At 44.1% G+C, this 20,543-nt stretch overlaps 1 protein-coding gene across 1 annotated transcript in view; it reads right to left on the reverse strand.

Moving 5' to 3' along the window:
* The window catches only part of NRG4 (neuregulin 4), a 45,603-nt gene that overhangs the window by 3,469 nt on the left and 21,591 nt on the right, over positions 1-20,543 (reverse strand). Inside the window, exons 3-4 of the mRNA XM_056128730.1 lie at positions 15,242-15,391; positions 9,168-9,247 (exon numbers count right to left, since the gene is read on the reverse strand). Of these exons, the coding sequence (XP_055984705.1) occupies positions 9,168-9,247; positions 15,242-15,391 (230 nt within the window). The remainder of the gene's footprint in view (positions 1-9,167; positions 9,248-15,241; positions 15,392-20,543) is intronic.

The raw sequence follows: 20,543 nt of genomic DNA on the forward strand, positions 1-20,543 counted from the left end.
AGTAAGAGATACATTAAGCTTATAAAATTGCTCTCCTGGGGTCATCTCGATCTCAGACTACAGTGCTCAGGCCAGATTAGTCTTTCCTAACCCTAGCAGGGTCCTAATCTCCTTGTTACTTTTGGTTAATAACAGCATTTGTCCATGACAATGCTCTCAACTTATAGTTGAGTATTGTGGCACTTTGGCCTTGCCCATTTTGATGCCAGAGTAGCTCACAGCTTGCCCTGGGTCCATTCAGTCCCTCGTCGGGACCCTGCTTTTGGGGTGCTAGGAACTAAGAGCAACTGAGGCTTAAGTCGAGAAAGCAGATGCCCGGGAGTGAATAATATTCAAAACCAATTAGATCCCAAGTTACAAAAGCATAATATTAACTGTCTTCCTTTGTCCATGCAAAAAGGACATTACTTTAAACTATTCAAAAAATATAAGGAGAGGAGAAAGGCAATATTAACTTACAAGTTTGGTATCCTAGAAGGATCTGACCTTACAAGTAACCAGAATCTCATTAGGGGAAAAGCTGATTAACTGGTTGGGGAAGAGAGTATAGAGAAGTTACGGATAAGCACAGAGGAATGGGAGTGACTCGGGAGCACTGTGATGGGTGTAACCCGATCCCTGTAGCAAGGGAGAAAGGACAAGCCAATGTTATCCTACACTTTCACCCAAGTGGAACTGAAGCCCTTAACCAGCCCAGCAGCAATACTAGGAGGAAGGAAGAAAAGCCATGGTCTGTTTTCGTCCAAGGAAGAAAACACCCTGGCCACAGAACTGGGAACTGGGCACGGAGGCGATGGGGTCACTTCCTTACTGCACTTCTCTCAACTGTGTCCCAGCCTGCTCATGGGCAGGTACTCCAGCTTCTCAGCACACATAAGGCAGACAGCCATAGTTTTGCTCTAGTTTCTTTTTTTTTTTTTTTTTGCTTTTTGGGTCACACCTGGTGATGCACAGGGGCTACTCCTGGCTCTACACTCAGGAATTACTCCTGGCAGTGCTCAGGGGACCATATGGGATGCTGGGACTCGAACCCAGGTTGGCCGCATGCAAGGCAAATGCCCTAACCACTGTGCATTGCTCCAGCCCCTTTGCTCTAGTTTCTATTGTAAATTTAACAGGGGCTGGAGAGAGAGTAGAGGAATTAAGGCAGTTGCCCTGCAAAATAGCCGAACTGGGGTTGATCCCTGGTTCCAAATATTGTCCCCTATGTCCCACCAGGAGTAAGTCATGAGCACCACCAGATGTGGTCCCCAAACAAAAACAATTCAACAAATGAATTTGCAAGGTAAACTTTCACAAACCAATCTGCAATCATTTCAAGAAGGAATCTACTTTTAGCATGTTGTTAGCCGACAGACTAACCCATATTAGTACCACCATAAATTTAACTTTTCATGGAAACTGAAGACTCAATCGTCTTGATGAAAAATGGTGGGGCTGGAGTGACAGCACAGCAAGTAGGGCGTTTGCCTTGCACGCAGCCGACCCAGGTTCGATTCCCAGCATCCCATATGATCCCCTGAGCACCGCCAGGAGTAATTCCTGAGTGCATGAGCCAGGAGTAACCCCTGTGCATCATCAGGTGTGACCTAAAGAGAAAAAAAGAAAAAGAAAAATGGTAACACTTATATGACTGACTTGATTTTCATTTGTAGAAAGTGGGTAAGTCAGCTTAATGAAAATCATAAAGGAATATTAATAACACCACTCTTGTTAAGTGAAGAAAACGAACACCTACAGTGTGTTACCAGAAGTTATTTTAATATCAGCTCAATTCAGAGAATTACATATTTGCAAGACATTTTTTTAAAATGCATTTCCTTACTGTCATACACAACTGAGAAGTTACAAAACATATATGTTGCTATAAAGTAGAAAGCATTGGTAGAAGCCAATCAACTTCATTTAATATTTGGAATTGAGTGTATGGGGCATGTATCTATACATTCATATATGTTTTTAATCATACCCAATGGTACTCAGGGGGTCATGTGGCAACAGAGATAAAACCAGGCCTTATGTAGAGCATATGCTCCAGCCCTTAGGATCACCCCCCTGACTCCAGAATATTTCTTTTATAAGCATTTGTATGACAGGGCTGGGAGATGGTACAGTGGTTAGGGCACATGTGGCCCGGCACACTGAGCACGGCTGGGTGTAATCCCCAAACAAAACAAGAGTATTGTGAGCACTGTGAATGTGGCTCAGAGTCACAGCACTTGATGTGCATGTGTAAAGCCCTAGGTTCAGTCCCTAGCACTGCAAAATAAATAAGGCATCTACGGGAACTGAAAGAGAATAGGATCATTAATAAACTTTCCAACAAAGAAAACCCTGCTGCTGAAGTCTTCACTGGTGAATCCTACCAAACATTTATGGTTTGTGATGTTTTGGTGCCACCTGTGGCAGTGCTCAGGGGCTACCCCTGTGCTCAGTTGCTCCCCGTGGTGCTTGGGGGACCACGTGATATTGGGGCTTGGAGCTAGGTCTCTTGTATGCAAAGCATGTGCTAAGCCTGTTGAGCTAGCTCTCTGGCCCTCTGACAAACATTTAAGAATAATACCAGTCCTTTTCAAATTTCCAAAAATTTCAAGAAGGGAACACTTGTTAACTCATTCTACACAGTCAGCATTACAATGATACCAGAGTTAGAGAACAGCACAAGAAGAAAGCTACCAAAGCACCTCATAAATATTAATAGAGACACCTTAAAGAAAATATTAACAGAGGCCAGAGCAATAATACAGCTGGTCAGGTGCTTGCCTTGCCCACAGCCAGCCCTGGTTCAATCCCTGGCAATCCAGACAGCCCCCTGAGCCTCACCAGGAGTGATCCCTGCCTGAGTGCAGAGCCAGGAGTAAGCCCTGAATATTGCCTGGTGTAGCCCACAAACAAAAACACAAAACAAAACAAAACAAAAAAATAGCAAACTGAATTCAACCAGCAAACACCAGAGTTTTACATAATTTGACCAAGTGGAACGGTTCCTATAATGCAAAGATGAAAATCAACAAAAATACTACATTAGCAGAATAGATGGGGGGGAAAGCACAATGATCAAAGAATTGGACAAAATTCAAAAGTCTATGATAAAAACACTCATTAACTTACATGAACCCCGGCAGCCGCAAACCTCCAGAACCCAATCTTCTCCATGCTCACAGCTGACCTTCACAGGCTCATCCCAAACCCCCACACATGAGAACAAATCCGCTAAAAAACCCAGGTATATGGGGCCAGTGACTGAAAACCCCAGGCTTCATGGAGTCAGGAACAGGCTACCTACCCCCATCTCCCCACCCTTCCAGTTTCCTGGCAGTCACACCCAAGAACTGCCTCATGCACCATTTAAGTGCATTAACGACCATGATTCAGAGACTCAAAAATTAATCTCGGAAGAGAGCAGCATGCCAGAGATGCCTCCAGACCCCAAGTATTTAAAAGTTTTAGAATTCCAGGAGCAGTGGAATTTCACTTTTGTGGCCCGATGATACCTCACACTATTCATGGCAAGCAATACAGAATTAACTATTTAGCATCTGCCTAAGGGGGAGGCTGGGGTGGTGGTAGAAGATTCAAAGCAGTGGTGGTGAGAAGGTGAATGGTGGTGAGATTGATGTTGAAATGTTGAATGTAAACAATTGTGAAGAACTTTATGAAAAAAATTTTTTTTTGCTTTTTGGGTCACACCTGCCAATGCGCAGGGGTTACTCCTGGTTCTGCAGTCAGGAATTACCCCTGGCGGTGCTCAGGGGACTATATGGGATGCTGGGAATAGAACCCAGGTCAGCCTCATGCAAGGCAAATGCTCTACCTGCTGTGCTATTGCTTCAATTCTGACTTTATGAAAAAATTTTAAAATTTTTAAAAATATTTTAATACATTTTTGTATGAAAAATTTTTTTTAAATTTAAAAATAAAAAAAAATGTAATGTGGAGCTCATGCCTGCTTCAATCAGCTTAATGAGTAGATGAATAAATAGCAGTACTCTTACATTTCGGAGAGCCCGGCAAGCTCCCGAGAGTATCTCGCCCGCACGGCAGAGCCTGGCAAGCTACCTATGACATATTTGATATGCCAAACACAGTAACAACAAGTCTCATGATGGAGACGTTACTGGGCCCGCTCGAGCAAATCGATGAACAACGGGAGGAATGTGATCCGTGACGTGACTCTTACATTTAAAAAAATGCTCATTCAGGAGAAACAGAAGAAAAAAGTCACTTTTTTTTTTTTTTTTTTGCTTTTTTGGGTCATACCCAGTGATACAGGCTGGAGCAATAGCACAGCGGTAGGGCGTTTGCCTTGCATGCAGCCAACATGGCTGACTCGAGTTCAATTCCTCCGCCCCTCTTGGAGAGCCTGGCAAGCTACCAAGATTATCTCGCCCGCACGGCAGAGCATGGCAAGCTACCCGTGACGTACTAGATATGCCAAACAAAGTAACAACAAGTTTCATGATGGAGACGTTACTGGGCCCGCTTGAGTAAATCGATGAACAACGGGAGGACCGTGACCGTGACCATGACCCAGCGATGCCCAGGAGTTACTCCTGGTTCATGCACTCAGAAATCTCTCTTGGCAGTGCTCGGGGGACCATATGGGATGCTGGGAATCGAACCTGGGTCTGCCGCATGCAAGGCAAACGCCCTACCCGCTGTGCTATTGCTCCAGCCCCCAAAAGTCACATTATTAACAATAAAGATGTCGGGGCTAGTAGGGAGCTCTAGGGCTAGTAGTACAGCAGATAGGGGGCTTGCCTTGCAGGCATCCCCTGGGGTTCAATCCCTGACACTGCATGTGGTCCCCCCAGGCAGCACCAGGAGTGATCCCTGAGCACAGCAGGGTGTGGCTCAAAACCAAAAGCCACCATACTAAAAGGCGACATGTGGGAACTGGGGAGCACGTCCAGAGGTTAGGGTGTGTGCAAGGCAACCGGAGTCTGAACCTTGCCAGCACCCGCCTTTTCTGAGCATCACCAGCTGAAGCCCTGCTGTTGAATTCCCCTCAACACAGTCTACCTATGAAAACGACAGTGAACATCAGCAGCAGCAGAGAAACAGCGGGAACAAGACAAGAACGCCACCTTCAGAGCTGGACCACGGGGTGCCTACTCGGGACAAGCCAGAAGCCAGAATGGGGACGGGGGTCAGGCCGGGTATGGTTCATAGCCTGGCCACGGAGCCAGGGCTTGCTCATCTGCCTAACGACTGCTTCACAACTGCCTGTTCCCGCCTCGAAAGCCACTCACCAGTCTGCTTAAGAGCCACAGCACAGTCAGAAAAAGCGAAGACATTCTAGCGCTTCCTCTACCCACACTGTTTTACTGCCTGGAAGTCCATATTCTGCAAAACCTCTCCAAGGATGGCCATCTTTCCGAGGAGATTGGGTTTGGAGGTTTGGATGCCAAGCAGTCACACAAGCAGCCCTCCTCAATCCCTGCGGGTTGTTTGCACTAATTAATTAGTTTGCCCTTTGGAGTCTTTGGGGTTTGTGCTGCTTTTTTTCCCCCTTTCTCCTTTTCTAAGAAAAACCATTTCGCCCATACGAACAGTGAGGTAGCCTTAATCAATCCGCGCTTTTCCAATCAAGAGGTGAAATGACTTCACAGCTCTTTCATCGACTTGGCAGCTTCCCCAGACGGCGTCCCATCATGCAAAGCTGGATGTCTGCAGGAAACGTGCCCGCTCCTCACCTGGAAAAATTTCCACCATTCCTTACTTGGGATCCACATGTATTACTGAGAGTTCCTGTTGGGTTGTGAGGGGGAAAAAATAACTGTCTCTGATTTGATGGGGAAAAAGTAACATGTGAACCAATGCAGTGTCTGAAATACTGGCACCCAACCCCCACCCCCACTGACCCCCAGTTCTGTCCCTGGGCCAGAACGACCCTTCGCTTTCCAGTCATGTGCTGACTGATGCTTTATTGGGGGTGGGGGAAGAAGGGTTGAATCTTTTCACTTACCTGCTGGTGTGTTTTATTTTCTGCCTTTATAAGCAGAAGCAATGATGTCATCCCTTCAGATAGTTCCTCACTGTTCCCCGGGACCTGGGCAAAACACGAATGAAGATGTCCTTGCCACCTGAGTTTTCCTAGGCACAGCTACCCCAGTCACCCACATCTCTCATGCCCCGTGGAACCTGCCCCTTCTGTTTGGGATGTGAAGGGTTGATGTGAACTAGTCTAGAACATTCCCAGAGAGCCTTGCTCTCCAACTAGCTGTGGAACACAGAGGGTGGTGTTGGCGTCACTGTTCAGGAGAGGAGCGCCTGTCTCTGCCTTTCCTGTCTTCCTGCCTCTTTCCTAGGTTCTGCTTCTTGAATGAAGCCACAGCCAAGTGTGAGCCACTGGTGGTATAAACTGGTGTCAACAAGTTAAACTGTGGGCTGCAGCCTCATATGGGCAACTTAAGAAAAAATAAAAACCTTTTAAAAATAAATGTATGGGACTGGAGCAATAGTACAGTGGGTAGGACATTTGCCTTGCATGCGGCCAACCCGGGTTCAATTTCTGGCATCCTATATGGTCCCCCAGCACTGCCAGGAGTAATTCCTGAGTACAGAGCTAGGAGTAACCCCTGAGCATCTTCAGGTGTGACCCAAAGAGCCCAAAATAAATGAATTAATGTGTGATTATCAGTAGATGTCTCGTGTATCTGTAGACCTGGAGTCACATAAAATTTTTTTGGACAAAAAATGTTTCAAGGGGCCAGAGTGATTGTATAGTTGTATTACTGCTATTTCACCTTTTATGACACCACCCTGAGTTTGACCCTAAGCCTGTTAGGAGACCCCTGAGCACTGCTAGGTGTGGCCTAAATACCCAAACCAAAAACTGAACAAACAAAAAAAGGTGGTTGCCAAGTGGAAGAAAATTGGGGAGCTCTGTCTAGGCAATCCCAGGGCTCAAGGGGGGCTTTTCAGTACAACACTGAGGAATGGGGACAGGGCGCATTGCCTCGCCCTGGATCTTAGAGGGAAACCTTCAGTCCTCGCCACTGATTAAGATTTTAGGGGCTGGAGCAATAGTACAGCAGGTAGGGTGTTTGCCTTGCACACGGCTGACCTGGTTCGATTCCCAGCATCCCATATGGTCCCCCGAGCACTACCAGGAGTGATTCCTGAGTGCAAAGCCAGGAGTAATCCCTGAGTATCAGTGGGTGTGACCCAAAAAGCAAAAAAAAAAAAGAGAGAGAGAGATTTTAGTCATGCTGGGGCCTTTTTCTTCTCTTGCTGTTTGGTTGAGAGATTTTTATTATGACTAGATGTTGACCTCTGTCAAATACCATTTCATATCTAATAAGACAGTCATGTCTTGGTCTTTTGTTCTATGTGGTGCTTTTTATGAATGACTTAGCTGAGTGAAGTCCTAAGGCTGACTGCAGTTGAAGGTGAGAGGTAAAATTTATCTGCCAAGTATTGGATTTAGTTTGTATCACTAAGTTTTGACCAGGGATGCAGTTAAACTACTTGGGCGCAACTTGATTCTTTTGACTCTTTCTTTGCAGGTTTGTTATTGAGGACTGGGCATGCTAAATCTATTCTCCATGACTGGGTGCTCTATGAACAGCGAGGGGGGGGGGGGTCTCAGTGTGTTACTGGGGTAAACACTCTTCCTGTCCCTGTGTGCTTTCTGGGTGCCGCTGATCCTTTCAGATCTCCTTGCTAATCTCTAACTGGTGCTGGTGAACCCTCAGTGGGTCCCCTGGGTCTCTCAGAGCTGCTGCTCACGACACCCTGGCCCAGGAATTCAAGCCACCTTTTGACCTTTCTGGACTCTTAGCTTGGTTCCCGATTCAGGGAACTGGCCAGGCTCAGCCTGGGCCCCATCTTGCCAGCATCCAGAAACTCAGTCTCTGCAAGCATCGAGGCAACCTGGCTCCCCATTGGGATCTGCTCTCAGGATTCCTGCTCCTTGGCCTTTGTGACCTCCCCGTCTTAAAAGCCACAGTTTTCTGTGGGATGTCTTCTATTTATTTATTTATTTATTTTGGTACTGGTTCTTAGTAGGGAGTATATCCCTGGTCATTTCTTCTTGGCCAAGACACTTTCAAACATTAACTGGTCTTCAGTTCAAATTTCCCAAAGTCTTGCCTAAGTCCTCTTCTTCCTTACAGACCAGCTCCCTTCAAATTCCTTCTAAAGAAACCAACCCCTTCCATACCTATAGCTTGCTATCGCCAACACTGTCAGGTGCTTAGAAAATGTGATTTGGGCCAGAGCAATAGTATAGCGGGTAGGGTGTTTGCCTTACACATGGCTGACCCAGGTTTGTCAGGCACCCCATATGGTCCCCTGAGCATGCCAGGAGTAATTCCTGAATGCAGAGCCAGGAGTAACCCCTGAGCAATGTCAGGTGTGACCCCACCCCCCCACCAAAAAAAAGAAAAGAAACAAAATGTGGTTTACTTTGGGGGAAAAGGACAACTGATGTCAGACTGCTAATAGGTGATTCACTTTAGGGCGAAAAAGGATTCATAGGCACCAGAGGCGGCAGTACAGTTGGTAGGGCATTTACCTTGAATGTGGTTGACCTGGGTTCGATTCCCAGCATCCCATATGGTCCCCTGAGCACTGCCAGGAGTGATTCCTGAGTGCAAAGCCAGGAGTAATCCCTGAGCATCACCGGGTTTGACCCCGAAACAATAGCAACAGCAAAAAAGGGTGCAGAGGGAGCCAGAGAGATAGTAAGACATGCAGTTGAGGGACTGGAGCGATAGCACAGCAGGTTGGGCATTTGCCTTACATGCAGCTGACCCAGGTTCAATCCCCAGCATCCCACATGGTCCCCCAAGCACCGCCAGGAGTGATTCCTGAGTGCAGAGCCAGGAGTAACACCTGAGCATCACCGGTGTGACCCAAAAAAGGGAAAAAACAACAACAAAAAAAAAACCCAAGACATGCAGTTGACCCTGGTTCCATCCCCAATAACCATAAATGCTCCCCTAAGTATAGCCAGGAATAATCCCTGAACACAGAGCAGGAGTCAGCCCTGAGTACCACCAGATGGGATTCTCCAAACAAGCAAAAGCCCAAGCAAAGGAAACGGGAACTCAAGCCAGTTTGGTGGTCAGCCTTTCTGTTCAGAGCCAGGTCTCTGCCAGCAGCACCACCCTCCTCCGTAGCAGCAGCAGAGCAGTGGGTGACGGGTGACATCTGCTCACCATGGTGGGCGCTGCTGCTGCTCATCTCTGCCAGGGTCATATCGTCGCGCAGGGACGTGGTCCTCTGAAGGGGGCCTTTCCTGATGGCAAGAGAGGAGAGAAGCACACAGAGCTGGGACACAGGCCAGCAGGAGAGCAGGGAGAACCCCAACGTCATTTCCACAGTCCCTTAGTGCCACAGCCGCTCTTGTGTCATATACCCTTACCTGCATAGGTGGATCACTTGGGATGTCTGAGGCCTGCTATACCATTTAGTCTTTTTTCCCTTTCCAGAGCAGCTGCATTTTTAGAATAATGCTATTCTGTTCTTTCTTTCTTTCTTCTTTCTTTCTTTCTTTCTTTCTTTCTTTCTTTCTTTCTTTCTTAAGAAACTGATTATATTATTAGTTGGGACCCTCCTGGGACTTGTGTGGCTTTGGACAGCTATTTTACTCATGGCATTTTTAAAAACAGTACTTCTTATTTGTTCTTATTTTTATTGCTTGGGTTTTGGGGCCACACCTAGCAGTGTTCAGGGCTTACTCCTGGCTCTGTACTCATTTCTGGCAGGACTTGGGGGACCATAAGTGGGCCCAGGCTGCCTGAGCAAGCTTCTGTTTCGTCAGCCCCTTAAAAACATATATTTTGGTGGGGAGGGGGCTTTGGGTGTGGGCTGCACCCAGAAGTGCTCAAAGATCACTCCTGGTGGTGCTTGGGGGACCATATATGGGGCTGGGGATTGAATTCAGGTCAGCCATGTGCCAGGCAAATGCCTCAGCTGCTGAACTGTCTCTCCAGCAAAACAAAATAAAAATGTATCAAAACATGCACTTCAAAGGCTGAACCTCTGCTGAGTGAAGGAGAGGGACAGACACAAAATTATTGCTTTCAGTTGTGGGACTTAATAAGGTATGAGAGGAATATGCAAGGAGAGTAGAAACGAGGGCCAGGAGAACTAGTCCATGGTTGGAAGCATGCCACAAGTGTGTGTGTGTGTGGGGGGGGAGGGAATTAGGACAGAGAAGGGACCACTGTGACAATGATGGTTGGAAATGACCACTCTGGACAAGAACTGGGTGCTGAAAGGAGGTACAGTGATGTATATGATAACTTTTCAATTGAAATTTTTAAAACTGCAAACCATAATGCCATAGTGTGTGTATACCTGTGTTTGGTGGGGGGGGGGGGGGAGGGAGAAGGAGAGGGGAGAAAGAGAGAAAGGGGGCAGAGAGAGAGAAAAGAAACGTGCTTGCTATAGAGGTAGGCTGGGGGAGGGGAGTGGTGGAAAGGAGGGAACTGGGACACTGGTGGCAGGAAATGTGCACTGGTGCAGGGAATGGGTGTTGGAACACTGTATGACTGAAACCCAATAATGAACAACTTTGTAACTTTGTCTCTCCCAGTGATTCGATTTTTTAAAAAAGTAAAGGCTGCACCTCATGCTTTTGGTCCTACCATCATCTAATGTGTAATATAACAGCATTCGGGTGCTGATAACGGAACAGCAACAGCAGAAGTCCCCGCGGGAAGGGAAGGTGCTGGAGATGTGGTTTAGTTGGGAGAGGTCCTAGCCTGCATATGTGTGGCCTTGAGTTTGATGCCCAGTACTGCCTGCATGGTTGCTGGCTGCCAAAACCAGTATGACACCCTTCCCTCCACACACACCTCTTTCACCACAACCAAATAAATGTGTCACAACCCTTGGCCATGGCAACAACAATAACAACGGGAAAAAAGACAACCCACACGTAGTATGAAAGATGATTTTGGAATACACTTTTCATTTTTTTCCCAATGTATTCATTCCCCGGTATTACCTTAATGAGAATGAGTTCAAAACCACTTTCACCACAGTCAAATGAAAAGCTGCAATGTTCTCTAACACAGTGGTTCCTCCTCCTAAGACACTATTGATTCTGGCATGGATTTCTGCATGAGTGGGCTCTGACTGAGTTCCATTCAAAGACAGCACTCATTAATTACCAAGTCTCAAAAGTCCCACAGCCGAGAGTGATTCCAACCACTAATGGACATAAAAACGGTGACAGTGAGTAGGCACTTGGTCTTATTCTTGAAAGCATCTTGTTTCTGTCAAACACATTACTTGGTCAGCATACACGAGCCCAGACATCCACATCCTGAGTCCATAAGCAATAGCCACATACAATTTTTCAAATTAACCTGATTCTTGGCATTGATACACAGGCCATACAAGTGAAAATAGCTCTGCTGGTAGTGTGACTCAAAAACGGAAAAGTAAACACACTTAAGCATTCTACTACCCTATCTGAAAGTTATTCAAGGAAGTTATTTTTGTGAGAATGTTAGGATCCTACTTCTTTCTCGCTGACGAAACTTCCCAAATGTTTCAGTTCTTTTTCCCACTATCAAGATATTTGCCTTTTACCGAGGGATGAGGGGTGAGGAGTGGACTGCTCCTGGCAAAGCTCAGGGTACTTCTTAGGGGATCTTGCAATGCCTGGGGTAGGACCCCAAGCCCCACCCATTCAAAGCACGTGCTCTCACTCTTAAGCTGCATCTCTTTTGCTTTGTTTTTTAGCTAAACCTGGTGTCCTCATGGGATACTCCTGGCATGGTGCTTGTCAGAAGGGAGGAATGCCGGGGGGGGGGGGGTACCATGCAGATGGGACCCGGGGCCTCCTTCAAGCAAAACAAGTCCTCCAGGCCAGTGAGCATCTTCCCAGCCTAAGCTACATACCATGGTTTATCAATTTTCTTATTGTTTTATATCATTGCTGATATATTCAAAACATGTACATATATGCACATATATGTAAACATATACAGATAAGTTTCATGCCACAAACATTTTCCACTTTGAAACCTGGCCTTTTAAATACTGACTTTTGATAACTAGATGTTTTCAATAGTAGGAAAATTTATCAACACTTATGCCTTATACTTATTTTCTTAAGAAAAATTATCTTATTTAAACACTTGTGATTTACAAGATTGTGCATGATACAGTTGTTTCAGGCGTTCAATGTTCCAACGCCAGTTCCACCTCCTGTGTGACCTTCCCTCCACAATGTCCCACCCATTTCCTAAGCCTGCCTCCTAGGCAGGCACAAACAAATTTAAATGGCTTACAGCCCCGCAAGCTACCGAGAGTTTTGTATATGCCAGACACAGTAACAACAAAGTCTCCAATGGAGACATTACTGGGCCCGCTTGAGCAAATCGATGATCAATGGGAGGGCCTTTACTACTTTACTTTACACTCCTTGAATATTATTTCAGAAATTTATACCTCCAATAGTCAAAGATACTCTTCAAGTCTCACCATGGAGATGTTTCGGGGCCAGCTCGAGCAAATCCATGAACAACGGACAGTGACAGTGTCTCTTTAAGTGTCAATGAGAGTCTTTGTCTTTCAGAGTTAAACCTTCAGTATACCAGTACTCATTCTGAGGCATGCTCTGAGGCAAAGAAATAGCTTTGTTTTCTTCCATGAGGCTAAATAATAATGTCAGTGCCTTTCATGGAAAAGCATTACCTAAAATTTATCAGCTGCTATTTTTTTGTAGGTTCTTTTTTAGTTTTGGTTACACTGTCACTGTCCTCCCATTGTTCATCGATTTGCTCGAGCAGGCCCAGTAACGTCTCCATTGTGACGATTGTTACTGTGTTTGGTATCTCGAATATGTCCTGGGTTGCTTGCCAGGCTCTGCTGTGCGGGCGAGATACTTACTCTCGGTAGCTTGCCGGGCTCTCTGAGAGGGGCGGAGGAATCGAACTCGGGTTGGCCATGTTGGCTGCGTGCAAGGCAAACGCCCTACCCGCTGTGCTATCACTCCAGCCCATTAGTTTTGGTAATAGTTTATTTTTATTTTTATTAAAGTCAAAGATATTTCTTCATCAATAAATAAATTAGATTAAATGTAATAATAAAAATATCTTAATTTTATACCAATTTTGCGTTAACCCAAGATCATTTTTTAAGTACATTTCTGGATTTGTTTTGCTAATTTGTCTTTGGGCTTCATCCGATGGAACTTGGAGCTTACTCCTGGCTCTGGGCTCAGGGATCACCCCTGTGGGGCTCACAGCGTGCCTGGGATTGAGCTTTAGTTGGCCTGGATTAAGTCTGGTGCTAGGCAAGTACCTTGTCCTTCACTGCTCTCTCTCTCTCTACCCGCCTTTTAATTTTAATTTTAACTTCTCTAACTTCTTTACATGAGTAAAACTAGCCTGTGAATCTTTTTTCATACCATGATAGTTAATTTAATGTATCAGTTTTTCTGGGTCACTGCAAACATTATTCTGGATACTTCTATTAAGCTGTTTTTGTTTTGCTTTATTTTTATTTATTTATTATTTTTCAGATTGCTGTCATTGATGTGGGGTGGACCATATCCAGTCTAAAGCTTTAATAAGACAAAGGCTTGGAATAAAAAGAAATTTGCTCAGGAGATGGTTCAGATATAAACTGATTTTCCTTTGAGTCTTCAGTAAGCCTGTCCACTCTCTAGACTTATTTCTTTTTTCCCTCTCTCCTCTCTCTTTTCTCTTTCCTTTCTCCCCTCTCGCCTCTCTCTCCCTTCTCTCCTTCTCTCATCTCTCTCCCCTGTCTCCTCTCTCCTCTCTCCTCTCTCTCTCCCTTCTCTCCCTTCTCTCATCTCTCTCCCCTGTCTCCTCTCTCCTCTCTCCTCTCTCTCCACTCCTCTCTCTTTCTAAGCAGTTGTTTTTGTTTTTGGACCACCCCCAGCTGGGCTCAGGGCTTACTCCTGGCAGGGCTCAGGGGACCTTATGGGTGCTGGGGATAGAACCCAAGTGGGCTGTGTGCTAGGAAAGTATTACGGTTCTTGGGCCCCAGCACTCTTTAGACTTTGAACCTGTCATCCTCTATTATTCCTTGAGATAAACCTGCCCAATCCCATCGGTTTTCCCTTTCTGCAGAGCACGAATGCACTATCTCTGTTAAAGATTACACTGTGCTCACCACCCTCTCCTAAAAGCATAAATTGAGGCCCTCCATCTGCCGGTATTTGGGGATGGGGCTTTTGTGGAGATTGCTCAGAGTTCCAAAGCACTAATCTGATGTCCTTGCAGGCAAGTCCCAGAAAGTGATGGCTCTATCTGTGCATGTGCAGAGAGGAACACCAAGGGGGCCACCAGTGAAGGCCCCACCAGGAAGGGAGGCCTCACCCAGAACCAGTCCTGCCAGCCACCTGACCCGAACTTCCAGTCTCCGAAAGGCTGAGCAAAGGCATGTCGTGGGAGACTGCGGGTTGGGGAGCTCCTCCCTGACAGCCCACCCCAGCAGCGAGTATGGATGTGTGCGGGCTTGAGTAACACAGAGATGCTGGTCAGAAAACTGAACACATCAGTATTCTCACAGCATGTATTAGTGTTTTTTTTGTGTATGTGTCCCCCTCCCACACCCCCTTTTTTTCTTTTTTTTTTTAAAGAATTCACTCAGAAAACTGGTCCTGGATTTTTTTTTTGCTTTTTCTTTTTCTTGGGGGGTCCCACCCAGCAATGCTCAGGGGTTACTCCTGGCTCTGCAGGAATTGCTCCTGATGGTGCTCAGGGGACCATATGAGGTGCCGGGGATTGAACCCAGGTCAGCCATGTGCAAAGCAAATGCCCTCCCTGCTGTACTATTGCTCCGGCCCCCTTGGCCCTAGGATTTTAGATTTTAAGCTACCAACTCTAATTAATGAATGGTTACAGGACATTTCAGAATATAATTAGCGGGGCTGGAGTGATAGTACAGTGGGTAGGGTGCTTGCCCTGCCTGTGCCCAACCTAGGTCCCATCCCCAGCACCCTATGTGTGTCACCCGGAGCCATGGCAGGAGTGATCACTGCACACAGAGCCAGACCAGGAATGAGGTCTGAGCGCCACCGGGGGTGACCCCAAACCAAATAAATAAATAAATAAATAAATAAGAGATGGTTTAAGATCCTTTCCAAAATGGCACAGCAATTTCATAACCAACACTCTATTAGGGAGAGCACTCTAAACATAAAACACTCCCCGGAGAAACACCTAGAACCAAAGAGTACATTAATTACGTATTAGACCATTCGTTGCTTTTTCTCCTTAGGGCCTGTTTCTATTTCCATTACCTGCAAAGGAAGTAGAGGGCTCCGATGATGAATGTCCCTAGAAGAAGGGTCAAGGCCACAAAAGCTGTAGACAGGTCACTTCTGGTCTGGATGCTGGTGCTCGGGAGAAAGACTTCTTCACAGCGCGCTCCTGTATAGTTTTCAACGCATCTACAGAACAAAATTTCAGAGGACAGAATGCATTCTCTAGTTCATTAGCGAATACAGAAAATAAAAGGTTTCCAGCTGGCCTGGAGGGGAAGGAGAACCTTTTCTGTGCTTCCCAGGCACTCAAAGAGCCAGAGGAACAAGGCCTGGTCTTGGCATTCCCCATTCCCGGTTTTCAAACTGCTTCATAGAGTGCTCCAGGGAAATGACAGCGTATTTTGTCCCTTTAGCTTTTAGATTTTTAGTGATGTAGTATCCACACTCAACTCAAATTTATCTGCGTTGGTTCTGTCTTGTGTAGATGCGGCTGTAAATGCATTTTTCTTCAGTAGTGCTGACCATTCAAATCCCACTATTAAATCACCATCCCTTTTCTCACTGTTTTCTTCCTTGAACCTAGTTCAAATGTTTATAAACAGCAGAGTTTCTTTCTATTCTTCAATGATCAGCATATACAGTGATCTACATGGAATAGAAATAATCTGGGCTTCAATACTGTTGGTTTATAGCAACTGAAGAGTCCGGTAATTACTTATAACTACTCTGAGATAGTTCTAGTTGGCCCAGAATGATAGTACAACAGGTAGGGTATTTGCCTTGGCGACCCGGGTTCAATCTCCTGCATCCCTTATGGTCCCTCAAGCCCCACCAACAGTAATTCCTGAGTGCAGAGCCAGGAGTAACTCCTGAGCATCACCAGGTATGAACCAAAAAAGCAAAAGTTGTACTCTGTACCTCATTACTTACCTTTCCTTGAATACATTTTTTTCATTTTATAGTAAATTGATTTCAGCTCTTAAAATCACATGACAACTAATCTGTATAATATTTGGACTTACCAGTTAAATTTTACTGTGTCAGTATGTTTAAAGGGTTGTTTTACAAAATATGAGATTAATACCCAAGAATAGCTGAGATCAACACCAGGAGGATTACTCCATAGCTTACAGGCCAGCCGGGTATTCTAGGGGAAAGGGCAGTTCAGATAGAGAAGGGAGCACCAAATAAAGGGTGTTTGGAGGATCCTCCCAGGAGGGGAGATGAATGTTGAAAGTAGACTATGGACTGAACATGTTTGCCACTCAATGCCTCTTTTGCAGACCACAACACCCAAAAGGAGAGAGAGAACAAAAGGGAATGCCCTGCCACAGAGACAGGGTGGGATGGGGGGAAATGGGGGGGGGAGGGATATTATCCATGGTGGTGGAAAATGGGCACTGGTGGAGGGATGGGTATTTGATCATTGTATAACCGAAACCCAAGCACAAAAATTTGTAAATCTACAACTGTACCTCATGGTGTTTCACTAATAAAAATTTAAAAAAAACAAAGGGTTGTTTTAAAAAAGACCAATATGACTTAATGAGAATGACACTCTTTAGCACAAATTCAGTTCCATTATTTTAAGTTAAAAGAGTGTAGCAATTTAATATACACTTATATTTATAAAGCAACTCGAGAAGTTATCAAGTCAATTTCACTTAGCAATAATTCTGCATAAGACACATATGATATACGTATATACGTACACTTGGGGCTTGTTACTTATTAAAGCATTCTCTAAGCTGGTATTGACAAGTACAACTAGACTTGTTCTACTAAATTCTCTTCTCCACATCCTTCCAGCTGAGAAAATATTTTCAAGAAGGACTATGAGTGGCAAACTAAAATGGAGGTGAAGATACTGAGGAAATCAGAATTATATCCAACTAAATAGAAATGCTCTCCCCCACAGTTTTAAATCAGTTAGGTTAAGTGTGGCGAGAAAAATGATTTCATAAAAAGAATTCATTCCACTCTCCTTTAGCCCCACATCCCACATGCTAAAAGGGTGAGTAATTTACCCCCCCCATTACATGCATGCCCAATAAAGCCAGCACAGAAACTGCCATAAAAATCAATACACATTATCATCCCAAAAGAAGCAACGGAGGGGCATTCGACAAATTTAACAAGAAAACACCAAAACCAAATTGAGTTTGCAAAAATATCTTTAAAGTGACAAGGAAAGAAAAACTCTTCTCATTTTTCCTATTCATAAAAATAGAATTCTGTAAGTAACAATTATTTATGACTTTCTGGAGGTTTTTAAAGAAAAGCTTTAGGTGCTGAAAAAAATTTACTGTCACAATTTAAAAATAAACCTTAAGTTTTGAAACCATGTGAATGTGGGACACAGCTTCCATTATTTAAAAAAAAAACCACCCTAAACTAAACAAACTAAAAACAAAGGAGAAGTAGGACCCTAAAGAAAGAAGACCTGAAAGAAGACAGCATAATTCTTGCTAATAAAGATGATTTTTTAAAAAGCTCTAACCTCATTATTCCAATTTCTTAAGACGGTTCATATTTAGATAAGACTGTACTTTAAGGAAGAAGATGACCGACTGTCTGATGGCACTAGAAATATTTGATCTGGATGGTGGGGGCCCTGAGTTGGACGGAATCAAGGGGAAGCTACAAATATATGTCAGGTCATGATCTAAGCTAACAGAAAAAAGGTGTGTCAAGGAAACCCATTAACCCCAGTGTGCTTCGCCACGCAGCAGGGCCAGACAAACACCTGGTCTTGTAGCCAAGTAAAAATCTGATGGTATCTCTGAAATCAAAATCCAGAACACACAAGTCTTGTTATTTTTTAACTAGCAAATCAGAATCTAAGAGAAAGGCAAAAAGAAATTAGAATACTCTGTTGTTAACCCAAGAAGTGTGCGCACCTAGTATGGTGCTGCCCAAGAAGAAAGACAACTGTGAAAATGAGTTTTAAAACTTTAGAGATTTACTTAAAGTAAATGCTTCCCAACCACGAGTGTGCACAAAGATTCCAGGTCAACTTTGTGGAGCCAAGGATCCAACCGAAGCCTCACATATGCAAGGCAGGCACCCTTCCTCTCAAGAATTCTGCTTTCAGATCTTCAGATATGACCTTGGTTATTGCATAAATATCAACGTTCAGGCAAACACAGCCAACTTGTTTAGTGGTAAACAAGGGTGAATGATGAAGATCTAGACAGACACTTGGTAGGACTAGCTGAAGCAAAGAAAAGAAAGGTAAGGTGCTGGCACCAGCATTTTACACAGAACCAAGGAGCCATTGATCTTTATATGACTCTCTTACAGAATTATTTCTGGACTTTACTTCTGCAAGGACTGTTTGCATCCTCTTGGAACTGAAAGATGAACCAGGGAAAGCTGTAGAATCTCAGCGGAGGCGAAGGTGAGAACTTCCCAAAGGCAGAACCCAAGTCATACATCTTGTTTTTTCTGGCTGATGACCACTAGGAATCAATATGGCCCTTAGCCCAGAAGCTATGTTTAGTATATGAGACAGGAAACAAATTAATTATATTGTACAGCATTCCAGGTATGTTTTCACTTTAGAGGAAAAGAACTAAGTTTTATGCAGGTGAATAAGCACAGAGCCACTTAATTTCAGGCAAGAGTACTGGACTGGGAACCAGAAAAAACTGGTTTCTTGGTCCAACTCTCCTGCTTGACTCTGTGACCTTGGGCAAGTCACTTAAACTTGTCTAAGATTAAGATCAAATGACACCTGTTAGCTGTTTCAGAGGGTTACTATCAGAGTCAAATAAAACACTGTTTACAAGTGCCCTGAACATTGAAATACTATATATTTTTATAGTCTGTCATATTCTTGGTATAAACATTTATATTTATTGTATATATTTATACATATATAAATATATGTTTGTTTGGGGTCCATACCTAGCTGTGCTCATTGCATACTCCCAGCTGTGATCAGGAGTCACTCTTGGGTATGATTGTGGGGGCAGGGATCCATTCATGGCGCCAAGGATCAAACCAGGGTTGTCTACATGCAAAGCAAGTGCATTACTCCTTATACTATCTCTCCAACCCTAATATTTTATGTGTCTATGAACAGCACATAAAAATATGTATTTGCACATAAATATGGGATATGTCAGCTTTCCTTTTTCCTAAAAATTTAAAAAAATAAAACCTTAAAATGTAAAAATAATAAATTCTATCAGTGGGTATTATCAGTGGGTATTATCTTCTGTGAAAACTAATGAACAGTGGGTCTTCCAATTGTGGACCTTTTTCACTACTTGAAGGGTTCATCAAGACTATAAACGAAGAAGCTGGAAAGATGTATGCTCTTAAATCACCAATTAAACCACAGTTCTAAATGGAGAGGATTCAAGCTGGCATCTTACCTTCCCAGGCTTCAGGTATCAACAACCTTCTAATGCAGGGAAAATCTCATGCCCAACTTGGAATAAGACAAAGAGAAGCCAGCATCAGTTCACTTCCTGACAAAAGAAGTCAAGTATTAGAGCTGAGCAAAAGACACAGTTGTCACTTTGCATGGTGAAATTCCTATGATGAAAATGCTCACGTGCTGCTGAGCAAGTGGGCTGTTTTTCAGCTGCCTTCCAAAGGAAATCAAGGGATGACAAAGACACTGTCTTAAAGGAAAACAAGAAATGCTGAATCAAATGTGTGACTCGATGTACCTTCATTAAGCAACAAATTAAGAAGAAAATGAAAATAGTAGGGCATTTGGTGTCTTTCACTGGCTCCCTGCTTCCGGAACAGCAATGAGCTAACTTGAGTTAGTTCTGAATTGTAGTTTCTACCCTTGGATAAGTGATACAACTCAGTAAACCAAATCCCAGTAGAAGCCAAGTAGACCTAAGAAAGGTCAATTTCTACTGTTTCATAACCATGTTGTTCCACCATGTTTGATAATACTTTAGTGTGATCTGAAAAAAAATGTGAGGCTTTAATATTCTTTTATTGATAAAGAAAGTTTTAGTCTAGTATGGTGGGTCAAAAAAGTTTCAGCAGTTGTTTCTTCTGTGAAAACTAATGAACGGTATCAGAAGTAAGGTTACTAAAATGAAAAGTGTTTTTTAAATGCTTAGCTAAATACAGCAGTTGTTTCGTGCACTTGCAACTCTTCTATTAAAAGCTTCAAGGCTGTTAGTTCCTTTCTGTCAGGTGTCCTAAAGGTAATCTAAATCTGGTGTTGAGTAAGCATATGTGGTACAGTGCTTAAAGTCAAAGTATGAAGGACTTTGTTCTGATTGCTAAAAGTAGCATTTTAAAAAAATTCTTTCTTTCCTTTTTTGGGCAGGGAAGGGGGCACACCCAGTGGTGCTCATGGGTT

Source organism: Sorex fumeus, unplaced genomic scaffold (genome assembly GCF_029834395.1).
Source record: "Sorex fumeus unplaced genomic scaffold, SorFum_2.1 ptg000067l, whole genome shotgun sequence".
Taxonomy (NCBI): domain Eukaryota; kingdom Metazoa; phylum Chordata; class Mammalia; order Eulipotyphla; family Soricidae; genus Sorex; species Sorex fumeus.